Source organism: Corvus kubaryi, unplaced genomic scaffold, assembly GCF_017639235.1.
Source record: "Corvus kubaryi isolate FWS band 111438036 unplaced genomic scaffold, C.kubaryi_AGA036_p1.0 split1-65, whole genome shotgun sequence".
NCBI lineage: Eukaryota > Metazoa > Chordata > Aves > Passeriformes > Corvidae > Corvus > Corvus kubaryi.
The window spans coordinates 6,050,173-6,069,006 of NW_024582080.1; the positions used below are offsets into that span (position 1 = coordinate 6,050,173).

The window sequence follows — 18,834 nt, forward strand, 5'->3', positions numbered from 1 at the left end:
AGCAATCTGCAGGCAAATGCTGTCAGCCTGCCAAAATAATAATTGGGCATGAAAATTTTATAGCTGGATCTCTGTGTCATTTCCAAAATAGCAGCAACCAACTCTGCTCTGGGAACTTTCGTGACTGCTGTGATAAGAGGGTGAGAAGGAGAAGCCAAGCCACGTTGTACTTTTTGTGTTCACGTACATACAGTGACTAAGAACATGAAGAACAAGTATATAACAGTCTGATACATAGTCCCCTAAACCAAGCTCTTAAAATTTCAACTGTGCCAAGTAGCCAGCAGCCCTTTTTTCCATAGCTGTTGTCTCTTAGACAGCTTGTAAACAAAGTGAAGGTTGTTGTCTGGGATGGGACATCCTACCACCAGAGTTCTGAAATGATGCTTGTACAGTCAGTACCATCTGCTGAGGTATCTTGCTCTAGGTGCTGTTAGGGGATAAGCCTGGCTCTCCACATGCAGGACAGAAAGCCCTGCTCTGGAGGCAGTAGAATGTCTCCCACTGACTTCCAGGAGAGATTACTCATCTCATGTGAGTCTGGAGCCTGTAAGGTAACTCCCTCGGTGGTAGCCATGATGAAAAGGTGATAGGACTGGAAAACAGTACATTCTCTTCATGCACGGAATTGGTGGAGCAGGGACATGCCAGTGTGAGCCTTGCACACCAGCCCTAATGGTGCTGGGAGGACTCTTATTCAGTGTTAAGACCTCAGCAAAGTCCAGCATCAGGAGCTGGATGTCCTCCTCCCAAAGTCCACCGCACCAGAGGAAGCCAGGCAGGGACATGTGTATGCAGCACCTAAATTTGTCTAGGAATAACAATAAAGCAAAGCAATAGTGTTGTGATTCCCTCAGAGGGGCATTCACAGAACCATACTGTGTGTTTTCCTGGTCACAGTCCGTAAGAGAGGGCATTTGTGGATCTGCTGAGGCAGGAGACACTGTGCTATCCATGCTTGTCCTCCCCATGACGCCTCCTCCTTCATGACTGGCCAGTGGCCCTGGCTGCATTCCAAAGCACCTTCTTGGAAGTAGCTGCAGAACAGGTCCAGGGATTCTCCTGGAACTCCAACTCACTTCAGTACTCTCTCCCTATTACTTGGATTCCTCTTCAAGCAAGACAACAGGTCCCCCATAAGGTTTTCCAGCTGACCTGAGCCTTCATTACTAGAAGCTTGTATTTATTTGTAAACACTGCTCAGTGCTGCAAAGGATGCGAAAGTTGGATATTTCCTACTTAAGAACTTCTGTCATAAGAGTTAACAATTACAGCACTGGGGTTGGGATTCAGAGCCCTAAGGACCTGTGTCTATGGCCATCTTAAATCTCCTCAGATAGCCCAGACTTCTCCGTGTGTTGACGGGACTGAGGTACCTGCAGCAGCTGAAGGCCAGGCTTGATACTCCAGAGGATCTAAAATAGCACCAGAAACATCTGTTTAGGTACCTGAATATTTCTGCTGGTGTTTTAAGAGTTATTTCAAAGTGTTAAACCACCAAGGCAGTGTTTACCTGTGATGCTCTGGAGAAGAAATAAAATTACCATCACTGAAACACTTGCTGTAGTGCATGTTTTGCAGTCTTTCCCAGAACACTGCAGAAATTTCCTGATATGCATTCAAATGCATCCTAGATTATTTGGGTTTTATATAGCCACCTCTCTTGTGTTTACTTAATGTGTTTTTCCCTGCCTTTTCTCAAGTCCAGACTTTGTGTTTTGTTAACATTACAAACAGGCATTCTTTTCCCATGTTTTTAAGGATAAAAAGTTTTATGCATAGAAATGCAGTGCTTCTCTCACTTCAACTTTGACTTCAGTGACAGCCTTTGTAGCCAGAAACTTCTGGGATTTCTTCTTTTCAAAAGACATGCTGAGGAGTTGGCTGTCAGTCATCTGATGGCTTTAAACTGATGAGAAAAGCTTTCTGCGACCACTGGCACATCAACAAGGCAAAAGAAACTGAAACAGACTGACTTTGATTTGAGCTATTAGTACCAGACAAACTCACAAATATGATCATTAGTTCTCTAATTTCACTGGCAAATCTTTCCACAGCACTGGAAGGGCCCCAGAAAGCATACCAATGTTTTGTAGAGGGGCGAATTTAAAGCCTGGGGCTGAGTCACTGGCGCCCAGTAAAAAGTAATTTTGATTTTGGTGGAGCAAGTGTGGAAATGTAGCTGCAGACTTGTCCCTTCAGCACAGGCCAGCTGACAAAGAGGTGCAGGGACTCCAATATTAGCCAATATTCACCACTCAGAAGAAGCTGTCCCCAAGGATAGAAATGGGCTGGAGTCCTTTGAAAATGAAATGTGCCTCTGTATACTTGGAATTGACATTGATACACACATTTAAACATTTTGTGCTCAAAAGAAGCACTGAACATTATTCAGCCCCAGGGTCCCCAGAAAATACTGCTTTGGGTTGAGAAATTCTGTGTTTGGGCAGAAGAGGAGTTTTGCAATAATAGATGTAATCCCAGAAGAAGATTTGTGGGCAGAAGGCTGGAGATACAGCTACACAGCCACAAACCCTGGAATTTATTTCAACATTGCTATCATGCATGCAGGGTGTGCTTGTCCATACATTATACCCAAATTAATACCTGAGCACAGGACTTTTCTGATACAGCATAACAGATTTATTGCCTTGAGTTGGGAAGGCATATTTGATCTACAAATGAGTAGGTGATACTCTGAGAGGGAATGTCTTTTTTAAGGAAGATCCACATTTGGTGGGTTGGTTCTTTTTTAGTGGTGGCAATTTGAAAGGTATTCTAATATTAGAAGTTCTGTGGAGGAATATGTTAATGCCATAATCTTCTTACATTATGTGAGAGATTATATTATTGATCTGATACTTTTTTCATGTGTCCTTGTAACTTATCACATGCATTTCAAATGTTCAGTTCTGGAAATTGTCAGCCTCTCCCTGCGACCCAAAAGCAACAGAGAGAGGTCTTGCTATAAAGACACGGGAGATGCAGGCAGCCAACAGAGGAGTGCTGTGGACACGCGGCTCTCTCACTCTGCCTCTCTTTATTTTGAAATTCAGTCCTAGACGTGGAAAATTTTCAAAGTCTAACATATTTAACTTTGAGCCTCTGCTTTTAGAAGTTGGATGGTTTAATGGATCTTCAAGTATAAATAAAACCGAATCAATTATCACTACCACAGTAGGTTCGCTATTGAAAGAGCATGTTTACTTGTCCTCTGGCTGTCCTTGCACATGGACACCACACACACGCACACACACACGCGCGCAGATTGTCATTTCAACTCACTGTCATCACAGGATAGCCTTGGATTTAAGGAGCAGATATCTTACAGGAACTCTGGTAACATCAGTATGAATATGGTCAAAAATAGCTAAAAAAAATTATTTTAAAATGTTAGATTTGTTACATGTTGGACCTGTGTATAAGGTCCACAGATAGAAGAAAATAAACTACTGGCTTTGGAGAAACTTTTAAGTAACAGCTAGAAGTTCTTTGCGTCAACTTTTTTAAGAACCTGCCAACTTGCCAGAGGTGAGGAACTGCATCTGTTTTTTTGTTCGATCTTTCACGAGTGCTTTGAAATCCCCATTTTAGACCAATTATGTTACAGTCCTGCATAAGGCAACTCAGCTCCTCCTTCTCTTGTAATTTCCCCAGCTATCACAGGTGTTGGTTTATAGTTGTTTCCTGTGCTAAGTACGGAAATGTCTATCAATTAAAAAGCAATCTATCAAACCTGGCTATCAAGTAAAGTGAAGCTAAGAGTCCCTCAATGCAGTGGTAAGTAATATAGCTGGAATAGATGACCAGTATCATTTCTGGAGCTGTTGCATGCAGTTGGCACCTTACAGTTAAGATAAGAGAATATGTTTTGAACTTGCAAAAAATCATGCCCTTTAGTCAGAGGCTGCTAATCTTTTGAATTTGCTTTGCCCTGTAGACGACTGAACACACTGAACAAGTGCGCCTCAATGAAACTCGATGTGAACTTCCAAAGAAAAAAGGTAAGGGAACTTCATTAAATATGCTGGCTTTACCCTGGCTTTTGTGATAAGACCACCCCAATTTAGCCTTTAAGTTAGTAATGCTCTTAAAAGTAAGTTAAGTTTATTTGACTTTGAACATGCATGTCACCCTTATCTGGATGCATGATAATGTGAATTGCTGAATCTTGAAATTATAAATAGAATAGAAACTGTGACTAAATACTATGTGTGTTAAAAGAGCTCACACAGTACTTAAACTCTACATATTAGAGTGCAATTAAATTTAGTGGGTGAAAAGACAGTGAAGCTTCATTAGACTGGCTTGTTTGTCAATGTTATATGAGTACGCAGTGGAAAATCCTGCTCAGAAAAAAATCTAAGCTGCTCAGATGAAAATAACAGCTTTTCTTTGTTTCTTGTACTGACTTCTTCCCAGTTAAGAGTATGAAAATAAACTCTGTCATCCTTACAAGCTCCTGTGTAACATGGGATTTATTTGAGCTTAAAGGGTTTCAGTGAGGGCTGCAGAAACAGCCTGTTGATTTTGAGAGTGTTCTAACATGTCCAGCACTAACTGTTGAACGTTTGATTTTCTGGTCACAAATTCCCCAAAGTCCTTGAGTAGTACAATGGTAGTTGTCAACTCTGAGAAATCTCGGTTTCTGTTTTTCCTTCCTAGAGGGTTTGTCTAGTGCTTTCTAAAAACTGCCTCTGAGACCTCCATTTTTGATGTCTTTGCAAATTCAGTCTCATCATACTCTATTCAGTGTTTGAGGGAACTTGAACAGAGGATGGTTTTAATGCCCAAATAACCTGCTTTGGCACGTGCCCACTTGTTGCTCTGTGTACTAGCCTCTTTAGCTTGTATTTTGTCCATTCCCTGGAGCTGCAGGGACTTCTCTTCACTGCATTAGGGGTTTTTCTTGTCTTGGGTTTTATGTTGTCTTAAAAACGAAGGATTTTTTTTTTTGTTACGTTTGTTTTCCATTAATTTTTTGTGCCACTCCTCCCTGTTCTGAATGGACTGAAGTCCTCAGCTGCTCTCCTTGCAGATGACCATTAATTTGTGATGGAAGAGAGATGGCCCTACTTGGTACTCTTTCAAGGGGACAAAAGCTAGGTGGGTGCATACCTGCATAAGGCCACAGAGAAGCAGAGCACAGAAAAATGTAAAGAAAGAGGAGTTGGAGGAAATTTTAGCCCACAGATACAGAGCAACTGAAAGGAGATGAGAATGTGAGTGAGAGAAGAGGAAGGAGAGCCTGCCGACAGGAGGAAATGTAAATGCAAGTGTAAAAGCCAGAAATTGGGTCTAAAATTGATCACTGATCTAAATAAATCATTTGCTGTAGATACTGCCTTTCCTAATAGTCTCTATAGTGATCTAAACAATGAAATGCAAAATCAGCCTGCTTTGGAGCTTCAGCATAACAGGTATGCACAGGACTAGCACAGCTGCTTGAGTGATTCATCCAAATATGGCCAAGCAAGATGCCAGGCAAGGTTACTGTGAAAGCCAGCACAGTATGAGCGTTCCCCACTGCCCACTCTCCCACCCAGACCATTCCCACTGTGGACTGCTGTCTTCCCTTGGCTTCATCAAGATGCAAACAGAAATCCTCATGTATGTGTTGCAAATATGTCCGTAAGCGATTTGGACAGACAGAGATTAGCCTTTGGATTAACTGCCTTCTGCAGCTGTCGATTTATGAGATTCCTGCCCCCAGCTGGAAAAATGTGGCAGAATTCCACTGCAAATAAATCCACTATTTGCCTTTTGTTAGCATCCCTCTGTATTTTAGGCAAGTACACCCTCAGTCAAAAAGCTGTACTATTTTAAATCAACTGTGACAAATCTGAATCAAAATCTCTTTCTCTTTGGCAAATGTTACCAGTCACTCCTCAAGAAACTTGCCCTTCTCATCTTCCCAAACATAATACTATTAACTGAACTTTTGAATATGCTCCAAAGCTGTGCACTTGATTTCACCCCAGGGTCAGTAGAAATATACAGTCACTGCTCCAAAATGTCTGCTCTGCCGGTGTCAGATGAATCATTGCTTTCAGACCTTCTCTTGATCCGCTGTCCCCATAGCTGTGACATGTGGGTGGGCTAAGTGCTCTCAAATTTTGTTTTTGGACAGCTTCGTTTGTGAGGGCACTCAGATATCTGACAAGAACAGTGGGTCATTCAGGATATTCATGGCTTCCAGAATTTCTACTGATTCCATCAAAAGAAAAGCACAATATGTCATAGGACTCACAGTGCAGCTGAATTTGTAGTGAGTCACCATGGCAGTATTTCAGCATCCAGATATTTCATTTCATATTTGCCTGGTTTTGCTTCTGATAAAATACAAGCATGTTTCTTTATCAATTAAAAAACCCCCAAAACTAAGCCTTTATTTAATTGAGCTGCAAATTTTGACACTGAAAAGCCTCTGTATTTTCTAAGTGATTCTTGGGCAGAATGTAATCCTGTCTTTGCTGTGGTTAGAGGCAAAACTTGTTTACTACCAGTATACATTTCTGTTCATCTCTGCTTTGTCAAAAAAAAAAAAAAAAAAAAACTCAAACAAACAAAACAAAACAAAAACAAACCCACAAAACTTTTGATTTAAAGTATATTTACCACTGAATTTATTTTTATTTCTGTCTTCTGCTCCATGATCTCTTCTTGGTGTTTTTTGCAATGTCTCCACCACTCTGGCTACTTTAATCGATTCCAGCTTGTAGAAAATACAGGCTAAATCCTGTCAGTTCATACAGTAATGTCAATGCAGCTAGAGGGATTTGTGTCAGCCAAGAATCTTCTTTAAGGTCCCTTTGGCATATTGCGATGTAGGGAAAATTTTAAAAACATGTTTATCCTATTGGCTGATGCCACCAACGCTTCAGCAGTGGTGTGCTTTGGAGATATAATTACCACTGTTAAATATTTAAAAGTACCTACCCTTGCGGTTTTTAAAATATTCACTTTGTGGCACTACTAAGACCACAATAAATGGATTTTTAAGTTCCTGAGGCTGTGCTGTCCTTTGGTCCATATATACATACAGCAAGCTGTGGAGTTAAAACAAAGGTAGAGCTGTCTGATGTGCCATTGCTTCCCTGCAGACAAAATGGCCAAAGCAGTATTAGACTTTTCTAGCCTCTTCCCTCATACTTCACTAGGTGCTCAATTCTTCTCTCTAACAAGCCACAGAATGAAGATCTCTGTTCATTCCTGTAAACTCACATCAGCTGCAGGAGCACTGCACACCTCAACATTAACAGAAGAAAGAGGGATGCCTAAACCCAAAATTTCACAGCTATATTTTATTTTACGGTTTGGACATGATCTAAAACATCTGGCTGACTTGAAGTGATAAACTGCCAAAAGTTTATGGCATCAGTGAGACCTGGCATGCTACTGATCCCAATCTCCAGCTTTTGAGGTTTCACATTATTTAAGGTTTTGGGTGCTCTTGTAAAATTTGGTTTACATTTTTCAATTAGACAGGCCAGCAAAGATCTAGTCAGAGATTGGAGATAACTTTACCATTGAAACTTCATATAAAAATACTTCTAATAATAGACTCTTAAAATGAGAATTTTTCCAGTCCCAAAATAGTCTTTTCTGGTTTAGCACCTCATTTTAGTCTGACAGCCTGTCATATTTTACTGCCTTCATACTGCTTCCAAGAATGTGAAGAGCTGTTTGGATGTCATCTAGGTGAAGTTAGTTTGTTCTGCTTTAAAACAAATGTACAAGAATAATGCAGTATAAACCCAGTTCAAAGTCAGGGGAAGGGTACTCATTAGCAACTTTGGGCTTCATGCTGAACATGTACCTTTTTTGTCTGAGCAAACAGATGAGAAAATGTCATAGGGTGAGGTGTTTAATCTAAATTTTTTTCCAAGGCACATGTTCTCTGCATTGCAGAGCAGCTCCTGGAGCTGCCTAAACATAAGCACAGCTCTGTGTGCCTCAGGCTGAGGGATGAGACCAGGAAGGGCTGGGGGGCTGCTGCTGCCTCAGGAGAGGTTGGAGGAAGCCAGAGAGTGGGGCAGGCTTCAGGTCATCAAGTTTGGGGTGCCTCTGATGATGAGGGCAGGGAAGACAGTGGTTGCCACTGTAGGAAAGCTCAGCACAGCTGCAGATGCTGCCCCATCCCAGCTGGAGCCTGGCTACTCCTCCTGCCCACACCTCCACAGCTGGCTTCTCTGCCTTCCTTCACCTGCACTCAGACACACCCTAAGCAATACTGCTAAATATTATATTTTTATTGTTCTTTTAAGCATCATGGCTATTTATCTGTAGTAATGTTCCTGAAACATAAATCCTGTTAGGTGTATCTAGTCTGTGAAGTTAATAGATGTTTATTTTAGTTCTCACTGCAAAACTACATGCAGCACCAGATATTTGCAGTCTTGGATTTTTAAATAGCTCACATTGCTGTAGTACCCAGCTACTTCCCTGTCTTTACCATGTGTACCTTAACACCATCCCTGCAAATCAGGATTCCTTTACTTGGACCTTTCAAAATTTTTTTTTCCTAAACAGTCACTGTGGGCATCAGTCCTACACAATTCAGTGCGCAGGCAATCCATGGAAGCCAAGAGGTATCAGTGAGACTCCTAACATGGAGCAGGCTTTTATTCCTTTCTTGTTAAGATGTTTGGAGGCTTTACAATTAAATGAAAGAGGGTGTTATGAAAGGACTGGTGACCAGTCTTTCATAAACTTGGTTCAGAGAGACGTTGTTACCTGTTGCTCGCCTGGAGCAGCCTAATCACATTAATTCAAATAACAAGTTAAAACACACAATTTTAACATGTGCTTTTTTTTCCAGAGTGAAGATTCAGATGAAGAAGACCTCTGTGCTATCAGTAATAAATGGACTTTCCAAAGAACCAGCAGACGATGGTCTCGGGTGGACGACATTGACGCTTTGCTTCACCGATCTGACAGACATGGCTCTTCTGGGGACATTAAGATGAAAAACACGACAAGCAGTGAGAGCGTCCTTACAGATCTGAGCGAACCTGAGGTCTCATCCATTCACAGTGAGAGCAGTGGGGGCAGTGACAACAGGAGTCAATCTGGCACCACCAGCGCTGCCAGGGAGACCTGCGACTGCTCTGGCCATCATGATGTGGAAAGCACCCTGCTGCAGGACTCCACTGCAATAAACACCGCCCTGTCCCCCAAGGATGGCCTGAAGAATGAAAATCCAACACGAGCCAGAGCAAAAACCTTCCTAAAACGCATGGAGACACTAAAAGCAAAAGCTGTGCATGGAAAACTAAAAGGCTCAGGAAGAACAGGTCCTTTGGAGATCAGTGGACCGGTTCTCCAGTTTGAGCCGAAATCCTTGAAAGACATGCACTGCGTACAGATAGTCAATGGCGATCTCCAAAATTTGGGACAAGATTCAGTCAAAAGAGGACTTCCCTTTTCTGCCAAATCCAGCAGTGACAGCAGTCAGTCCGAAAACAGCAGCAGTGGGGTGAGCACACCATGTTTGAAGGAACGCAAATGCCATGAAGCAAACAAGAGAGGTGGGATGTACCTGGAGGACCTGGATGTTCTGGCAGGAACGGCCTTACGGCAAGTGGTGGACCAAAACCGCAAAAATGAATTTCATTCCCAAGAGAACTTGGTTGTGCACATTCCCAAGGATCACAAACCAGGGACCTTCCCAAAGGCACTTTCTATCGAAAGCCTCTCACCTACAGACAACAGTAACAGTGTAAACTGGAGGACAGGCAGCATCTCTTTGGGAAAGCAGAACTGCTCTACTCCAAAGGAATCTGGACTGATGGTTTGCTGTCCTAAAGAGAGCAGAATTAGTATTTATGACAATGTGCCAGGGTCCCACTTGTATGCTAGTACTGGGGACCTGCTGGACATAGAGAAAGATGTCCTTTTCCCTCAGTTAGATGACATTTTGCAACATGTCAATGGACTTCAGGAGGTGGTAGATGGCTGGTCAAAGAAGGTGTTGCCAGGTCTGCCGGTTGGTGATGTGTCAGTCAGGGAATCCCCATCACTGCCTTTCCAGTCACCTACACAGATCACTCTTGATTTTGAAGGAAACTCTGTGTCTGATGGCCGGACCACCCCAAGTGACATGGACAGAGATGGAACATCCCTGAATGAATCCGAAGCCACTGGTGTTAGAGACAGGAGAGACTCTGGGGTGGGAGCATCGCTCACAAGGCCAAGCAGGTAAGTAGCAAAATTTTGTATACAAATCCACAGGCTGTGAAATACAATATAATGGAGCAGAGGTTCTCAGCCTGGGAGTAAGAAGGCACAGGGTACCACTGCAGTTGTGCTCATCGTGTATGGAGATGGGGACTTCCCAAGGAAAGGTGGACTTTGAGGCAAGGGACATCCTGCTATGGACATTCTTACATGGAATCAATGCAGAATTTGTTCAATAGAGCAAAGTAAGGCATTTTTTATCCCTTGATCCACTGATTACATGGTAGGACCCTGAATATGTTGTAGGATATATTTTCAATTCGTCTTCTAAGTTACACACCCAGAGCTTTATGCATTGATAGCTTTATGAACTTTTTTAATGCACTAGTCTGCTTTAAAAATGTGCCCCTTCATGCTCGAAGAGAACTTCCCTACTCTGCCTCAGCCCCTTACATGGGTGGGATGAAAATGATGGTAAATTATTGACTTCTTAATAAAGTGAAAAGTGGAATTTTGTTAATAGTTTACAGACCTGTTTAAAGTCAGAGTGATGAGCTCCTGTTGACCCAAGTACCGATGGTGCTGGGCAAAAGCCTTTGTGGGTCCAAACTGTTGTGTGTAGGGTGGCTTTGTAAGTGCAAAAGCAGGGAGAATATACCTGGTATTTTATGACACTGGTATGTCTGATAGTACTGGTATTTTCTGATCTGCTGTCAGTCTTGTCACACCCTCACAGAGGACTCTGCCATGCCAGGTTTGCTGCTGCCTGTGTGTGCTCACCACCACCACAAAAGTGAAAGTGAACTCGAGGAAACTACTGAGTAAATGAGCAGTGCCAAAGTTTTTAGGATTTGAGCCAGAACTTATATTTAGTGAAACAAGAAAATGAAATTAGGGGGTTTTTTTTCTGATGAATCCAGTATATAGAGAAAGTGGATTGGAGTAAAAAGATGTGAGTGGTTCAATAGCTTGGTGGTTATAGCTCTAGCTAAGGAGACACAGGGTTTAATCCTTTTTCAAAAAAATCCTTCAGCATTTAATAACAGAGATATTTGGAGAACCTCGTCTCCAAATATCTCAGTGGTCAGGTCAGTCCCCAGGGAGGTGAAGGGACTAAGCATCGAATACCAGTTCTGAGTCAGGCAAAGAACATTTGAATCTAAATCTCTCACATCCTGTTGGAAGTGTGTGGGCTAAAGACCATAGCAGGCAGCACTGCTTCCCCAAGTATATGGACAGGACCCACACCCACTTGTGAATCTAATGTAAAAATGACAAAACTCGGGCATTTCCAAAATTGAAGAGATTGACTAAATTGTTTTATTTATCTCCAAGGTACATTTTCTTTCAGTTGACACACCACAAGCCATCACATATGTGTGTGTTTGTGTATGTTTTATATATTGCCCAACCCTATCTCACAGTATCCCATCTTTCCTGCCCAACTAAAGCAGTTCTCTGATTTTTCTCTCATTTCTTTTTGCTAAAGGCGATTACGATGGCATAGTTTCCAAATCTCTCATCGCCTGAGCCGCTCCATTGCATCGCTTCACATCAGTAACCAGTCAGCAGCCCAGCTGAATCTACTGCAAAAATTCTCTCTGCTTCGTCTCACTGCCATCATGGAAAAGTACTCCATGTCAAACAAACATGGCTGGACCTGGTGAGTACCACTGATAACTGGAAAAGAGACATTTTGGAAGAAAATAGTTTCTCCTAATTCTGTTACTCTGATAGTAAGTAAATGCATTTAGAAGGAACCATTGACTTCAAGTGTAGGATTTGAAACTGTCGCTTCTAATCCATTGCTGCCTAGTGGCTTGTTGGCAAAGTCAGAAATAGATCCTGGAAATAAACAGGAGTAGGAGAGAGTGACTAAAAAGTAGGAAAAGTTTACAGTAAGTCCTACCTGGAATTCATTTTGTGATTCAAAAAGAAACAGCTGCTGCTTAATGTGTTTGATACTGCTTTGCTTGTGCTTTAAAAGAAGGGTTACAACAGTTATGGGACATTTCTCTATAAATCAAAGATGCAGGCTTTAGCCTAGGCCTGGACCTGTGTTAGAGGGAGCTTGCAGCCCTGGCAGCTGTGACATCTACCTGGTCACTTAGGGAGTGGAGGGAAGCGCACATGGATGTGAGTGCTCACAATGTGGCTCCTGTAGCTACTGGCTACAGAAACCTGCATGTTTCATGGTACACACACCCTGGTGGGCCTCACAGATTGAGGTACACCAGAAATTGAAATGGGCATAGATAAGACTTTAAAAGTATCAGAAATAATCAAAAGAATGACAGAATCTCTCCCTAATACACTGAGGCACCCAGTCCAGGTACACTATGACTTGATATTTATATTGTGATTTTCATGCTCAAATCACCTCCCCAAAATCCCACTAAATTAATCTGTGAGCTACATAAGACAAATTTTCCTTTAGAAATGGAAAAATAGATACAATAGATACACGTGAGATTCACCTCACTGACATCAGCCAGTAGGAAAAGTTAAAAGTGTAATCTGTTATAAATCTGATCTGAGAAAGTCAGGTCAGCTGTTTGTGGTCAGAGGAAAAAGACAGGCAACTCCAAAGCAGCCCATTATATCCAAGGCTGAGGGTTTGGGTCACCCTCCACAGGTGTCTCTCTCTAGAGTGGGTATAGAGCTAGTCCAGACTGCTGACTCTTTTTAAATCTCCGTAGGAGAGCTAAAATTCAGTAAGATTAACCCCCATTTCATTGTTTTTTGGTGCAGCTCCCTGTGGCTAGCTGACAACATCTGCACTGAAATGAATCTCACCTTACACAACTTCAAATAAGCAGACTAGAGTACAGCAAATTCCAGCTCCTGCTCTTTGTACAAGGTTTTCATCCTGACAAGTATTTCTTCGGTTTTTATAACCAGTCTCTAAGGATTTTTAAGAGAGGGACTGTAAATAGCTGTAAAATTATGCGCTGTACTTCTTCAGTAGGTAATTTAAAATGAGTTTTTACTTCTTCCCACACAGATGACAGAACTCTTAGTCACATTTAGGTCATATTCATCCTTTTTATTTTAATTCCATGGCAGTCATGACTCCCAAAAAGGGAATCATTGTTGGTTCTTGTTTTCATCACAATTTTTTGAAGAAAGCAAGCTCACCAGCTTCACTTAAGTTACTCAACTAGAATAAATCATATAACACAAGGGAGGAGTCTGACACATAGGGATTTCCCACCATCATTTCTTATTGTAAATTCTTAGTCAATAGAAATACTAAATCATGTAACTGGTGTATAAAGATCATTCAGCATGTTAGAGGATTGAACCTCCTTTTCCCTCAGATACCCTCTCCACTCAGGTTTGCTCTGCCATTCCTGTGAGTCCCTAAAGGATGCTTTAAACCTTGTTGGCTTCAGCTGGATGACACCTGCATAGTAAAAGGTTTTTGTTAGAATGGATTGTTATGCTGTACCTTAGAGGCCATCCACTTACAGACATTAAGAAATTAATCAATTATGCAAATTGTAAAGTGTCTGTGTATTGTGCATTAAACGTTATTTCACCATCTTTATAAAAAAGGCCCCAGATATCAATTTCTGTCAGTAGTGTTACTCAGAGAGTGTGTAAATACCCTGATTTTTTTATGAAGCCTGTTCATGTTAATTTTCAGGTCTGTGCCAAAGTTCATGAAGAGGATGAAAGTCCCTGACTACAAGGACAAGAATGTCTTTGGTGTGCCCCTGATAGTTCATGTCCAGAGAACAGGACAGCCTCTTCCTCAGAGCATACAACAAGCACTGCGCTACCTACGGAGCAACTGTCTAGACCAGGTAGGAACTTTACTCCACGGACTTGTTGTTTTTTTCTGAAAAGCCACTTTAAGCAAGCAACAGTGAGAATTTTTGTGCTAAGTACCAGGATTATTTGAAGATTATTATCTCTCATGTTGGGCCTAGATCTCCTCTGGTGATTTGATAGTTGGTGCCAATACTGAAAGTTTGCCCGTTTGGGATTTGTATCCAGCTAATCTGTTGGATTCTTGTAGCTGTAACAGTCCTGCTGACTTGTGTACCACAGTTTACTTCAAACAATATTTTGAGATCTTCATGTGTATTGAATGAAATCTGGGAAGAGATCAGGACTCCCCACTTTTACCTGTATTTGTACTGCTTATGCTTGACTGTTGCCATTGAGGGTTAACTGCATTCACCATTTCACAAGATATGGTACAAAAGGTTTTATTTACTTAGCAAAGACAGAAAAGTCCAAGAATAGAGAGCAAACTCAGCAAAATATTCCAAGTATTCTGTTGACAGAGTCAGATATATCCAGATAGTTAGGTCAGCAGGGGTTCAATGCCAAAGCCATTATGGTACATTGCCTTTTATAGTGTTCTTAGCTACAACAAGCCAGCTGGGACACCCTCATGCTCAAAGTATTTCAGATTTTTTTATTCCCTTTAGCTACAGAGGGACATACTAATCATATCGTTACTGTTCTTCCCCTAAGGATGAGGATATGTATTTTTATGAACATAGGACTGGGAGAAACCCCCTGGCTGATTATGTTCAGTCCTCTACTGTTATTGACCTCATGTCATATGACCTCTTTCATAACTGCCTTTAGATAGTTGTAAGTTCAAAAGGAGCAACCAGCACTTTGCTCTGCAGACTTTGCTGCTTTCCTAGCTCTGAGCACTGAAAAGGGTGGAATTAGTCTGTTCTGAATCTTCACATTTTCTAATCACCATTCTGGTTGCTGTTCAGGTTTTTTTTTTGGGTGACAGTCATCTTCCCTAAAACTGAAATCTAAAAATTAAAGGCGCTCCTGTGAATGACATCCATTTCCCTTTGCAGCCAGTGAGAAGGTCCTTCCTATCAGTTCTCTCTGTCAAGGAATCCTGTAGTGGTCAGACCTTGACTTCTAACTCCACAGTGTCAAAAGTGAGGTGAGATGAGTTCTGCCAACCATATGTAGTGCAGGAGCTGAGGGGCGGGATGAACATCTTGTCAGAAATTTATTAAGAGAGGATGAAAGGGAAAGATGCACAGAGACAAGAAGTGATATATTCAAGAGCTAACATGCCTGGTTGCCACGGGGCTCATCTGGGTTTGTGTACTGAGCTGGGAAAGCCAGTGTAGGAAGAAAAGTGAAGCAGCAAGCCTGGAATTAGTGATGAGATTGGAGGAGGAGACGCCCAAGTAGGAGGAAGAGGAGATGTAAGGATAGGGATGGGCTTGTCAGCTAAGAAGCAGAGCAAGAGGAAGAAAGACTAGAGAGAGAATTAATTGTGGAGAATGTAAAAGGGAGAGTAAAATATAAAGAAAAAGCTCTTGAGAGGTTTGAGGCAGTTAAAAGGTATTGAAAGTCTCAGACAAGTATGTGCTCCATTTGTGTTTACCCGCTGGGAAGCATTAGAGCTCTGTGAAGGGTCATTTCCATCCAGCTTTGGTTTCTTCTCAGAGTGCAACTGGGAAAATACTGAATAAAAAAAAGGAGAAGATGTACAGATTGGCACCCTGTAAAATACCTTTTCACCAAAATCCTTTCTAGGCAAAAACCCTCCAGGCAGTTCACCTTCTCTGCTTTACGGTTACTCCTTTTGTTCCCGTTTAATTCAAAGTCTCCTAATGCCTGGACAGAGACCTGGGCAGCCTCCAGTCTCCCCCAGCATCTTGCTTATGTGTCTCTTCTGTGCCCTGCAGAAGGTGGGGTAGAGTTCTGAACAGGTGTCAGAGCCTCTACTGCATACACTTGGTAACATTGAGGTTGCTCTAAACTGTTGTAAGGTCTGTCTCCTGCCACTGAAATCCCTAACCTGGCATGAGGAGCCTCCCCGTTACTTGCACAATATGTAGTTTGGTTTCACTTTGTGAAATAGAAATTGCTTTGCCTTTTCCAAATGCATCTTTATTTCTGTCATGTATCGTAAGGTTGCTTGTAGGGAAGATGATCCACACAGCATGAGGATAGTAAAGAGATTGGGCCAGACTAACCTCATGATTTGTAGTCCCTTTTTATTTACAGAACAAGTCTGTAATAAAGCCTAACAGAGCCTAAAATGTCTTTTTCTATCAAGTGAAGAACTCTTCTGATTAATTATTTTTTTTTAAATTAAAAAAAAAAAAAGGAAATAGGAGTTTGGATAAATGTCTTTAAACAGAGATCAAGAGTAGCAGAATGATGTGCAGCAGGAGATTGCATGGGTGAGATTTGACATCTGACCTCTCAAATCAGACTTAGCTGGAAGTTTTTAATGGTTCTTTATACCAGCAAGGACACTTTTCATCAAAAGGAGAGAACTGAGCCTCTGGTCTCACATTTATCTACCACAGGGCAAAACTTTATTTTTTGGACAGAGTTAGCAAGTGTCCTTCTGCATCTTCAGCACGTATTTCTAAGAGGAAAAGGGATTTAAAAAGAAGAAGAGAAAGGGAAAGGGAAAGCCAGATGAAAAGAGCTGGATGCTCTTTCTTGTCAAAACGAAGAGCGGAGCTTCACTTGGGATCATAAATACAGAAGACAGGGCACACTCCAGCCCTCTACTTCCTATACATAAATTTAGCTCTCAAGTGACACTAAATTCATCAATAGGAAGACATAGAAGAGCTGCCTCACAGCCAGTCTGGTGTAGTGGTTCTTCTCGAAATAAATAAATAAAAATACCCCCTCACAGAGCCATCATCTATGTAATTAGTGTCATTAATGTGCGAGTTAACCAAAGTCCTAAATACCCTCCAGGTGAGCATGGGAGGTGTTCTAGAGAGAGGAGGGTCCTGTGTGAACTCTGTGCTGCTTTTTACTCAGAAGTAAGGGGGAGAAGGCCAGAAGGCTTTATTTCCTTGCCTTTACTGTTTGTTGCTGGACTGTGCCATGCAGGAAGCTGCACGGATCACCAGCGAGACAGCAATCACAGAGGAACAACATTATATAATTCCTAACTGGAAATGTGCCTTTTCCATAGGTCTCTCTCAATATTTCACCTTTTTCCCTAAAAAACCGAAGGGAAACAGTGTTAGCACTTCCCAAATGAAACACTGTAAACTCACTTGGGAATAAACAGTGTGGTTGAGGCCCAGGAATTCAGCCCAGGGGAAATTCTGCTGGCAGAGAAGGACAAGAAAGGGCAGCCCTGCCTTGAAGGCATCATTTGAAGAATTACCACTTCCTTTCAAACAGAAAGCAAATAGGATAAAAATGTATCTTAGTGACACTGCACAAGTAATCCCTCTGTGGCCCCCACTTTCAAACTGGACTTTTCAGTGGAATTTGGGAGAACTCTTGGAAGCAGAGAGCAGGAAAGGGAAAACACAGATTTCATCTTGATTTTAAAGCTCTACCAGGATGTACTAATCTTTTGCCACAGCATTTATTACTTAGCTAAGCATAATATTTTCTTGTTAGTCTTCAAAATATATACCCAAATAAACATGAGGAGCCAGATTCTCAGCTGGAGTAAATCAACAGTCAGTCACCCAAGCCAAGCAAGCCAGGCTGATTTATATCAGCAGAGCATCTTGCTTAAACTCTTCAGGCAGCAGGGAAACCACAAGGCACTCTGAACCCTCCCTCTAGGACAGGACAGAGAGCAGCAGCATTATTAACCCCTACAATCCTGCTGTGGGAGCCTGCGCTTGCCTGCAAGACTTGTGGGACCATCAATTGCATTTGCACATTTTCCTCCTTTGTGCCTAGAGAAAAACAAGCAACCCAAGCTTTGGTCGTGATCAAAGTCCCTGCAATAGATTTATATGTAAATGTATATTATGTGTATATATTCTTCAAGTGACATTTTCCCTTTTACCCCATTCATCATGGTATGTTTTTAGGTGGGTCTGTTTCGGAAATCTGGAGTGAAATCCCGAATCCAGGCCCTGCGTCAGATGAACGAGAGCTCCCCAGAAAACGTCAGCTATGAGGACCAGTCAGCGTATGATGTGGCTGACATGGTAAAGCAATTCTTCAGGGACCTGCCAGAACCTCTCCTCACAAGTAAACTAGGAGAGACTTTTCTGCACATCTATCAGTGTAAGCTGCCATTTCTACATATTTCTACTATTATAAACAATTGGAAAATGTTATATATCATATAGTAATATACTGTAAATAATTTTGGCGTGGTAACACAATAGGTTTCTTTCTGCTGACCTTTGAGATATAGAAACTCCTCTGCCCTCAAAGCCTTTCACTAGGAGGTCTTCAGAACCACCTAAACCTTTCAAATTTAATGGAGACAATGTTCATACCAGGCTCACGATCAGAAAGAAGAAAGAAGAACAGGCTGCTGGGCATAAAAAGCATGAAGACTCATGGTTTTGTTGGATTTCTTTAAACTGTGGGCCCGTTTCATGCACTTATATCTCAATATAAGTGAGTCATCTGGGCATGGAGAAGTGGTACTTGACCATGAGAATATGTGTCTCTGTGGTCCCCTTCCTTGCTGGGACTTTTGATTATTTGTTTTTTCGTTATAGTCAATAAAATGCAAAAAACAAGCTGCCATAATCTCTATGTAAAGAACTCATAGAGAAAGAAAGAAAGAAACCAGGGGATTTCTTCTTTTCTTTCCAGCATAAGCAATCTTCAGCAAAATCTGAGACTCACATGCATCAGAATAATGAAAGTCCCTGTGAATCAGGAAATGACTATGTATCTCTTCTCCAGACTGAGGGAGAA

General features: G+C 41.7%; 1 protein-coding gene across 14 annotated transcripts in view; it reads left to right on the forward strand.

The window, feature by feature from the left end:
* Positions 1-18,834, forward strand: part of STARD13 (StAR related lipid transfer domain containing 13) — a 324,425-nt gene that overhangs the window by 292,359 nt on the left and 13,232 nt on the right. For 12 of the 14 annotated variants that reach the window (XM_042014115.1, XM_042014111.1, XM_042014112.1 and 9 more), the window contains 5 exons: positions 3,941-4,004; positions 8,822-10,200; positions 11,669-11,842; positions 13,829-13,988; positions 17,988-18,186. In XM_042014115.1, coding sequence (XP_041870049.1) covers positions 3,941-4,004; positions 8,822-10,200; positions 11,669-11,842; positions 13,829-13,988; positions 17,988-18,186 — 1,976 coding nt within the window. Of the gene's footprint in view, positions 1-3,299; positions 3,532-3,682; positions 3,851-3,940; positions 4,005-8,821; positions 10,201-11,668; positions 11,843-13,828; positions 13,989-17,987; positions 18,187-18,834 lie in introns of those variants that run through there. The other 2 variants (XM_042014123.1, XM_042014124.1) reach the window with 2 other exon arrangements.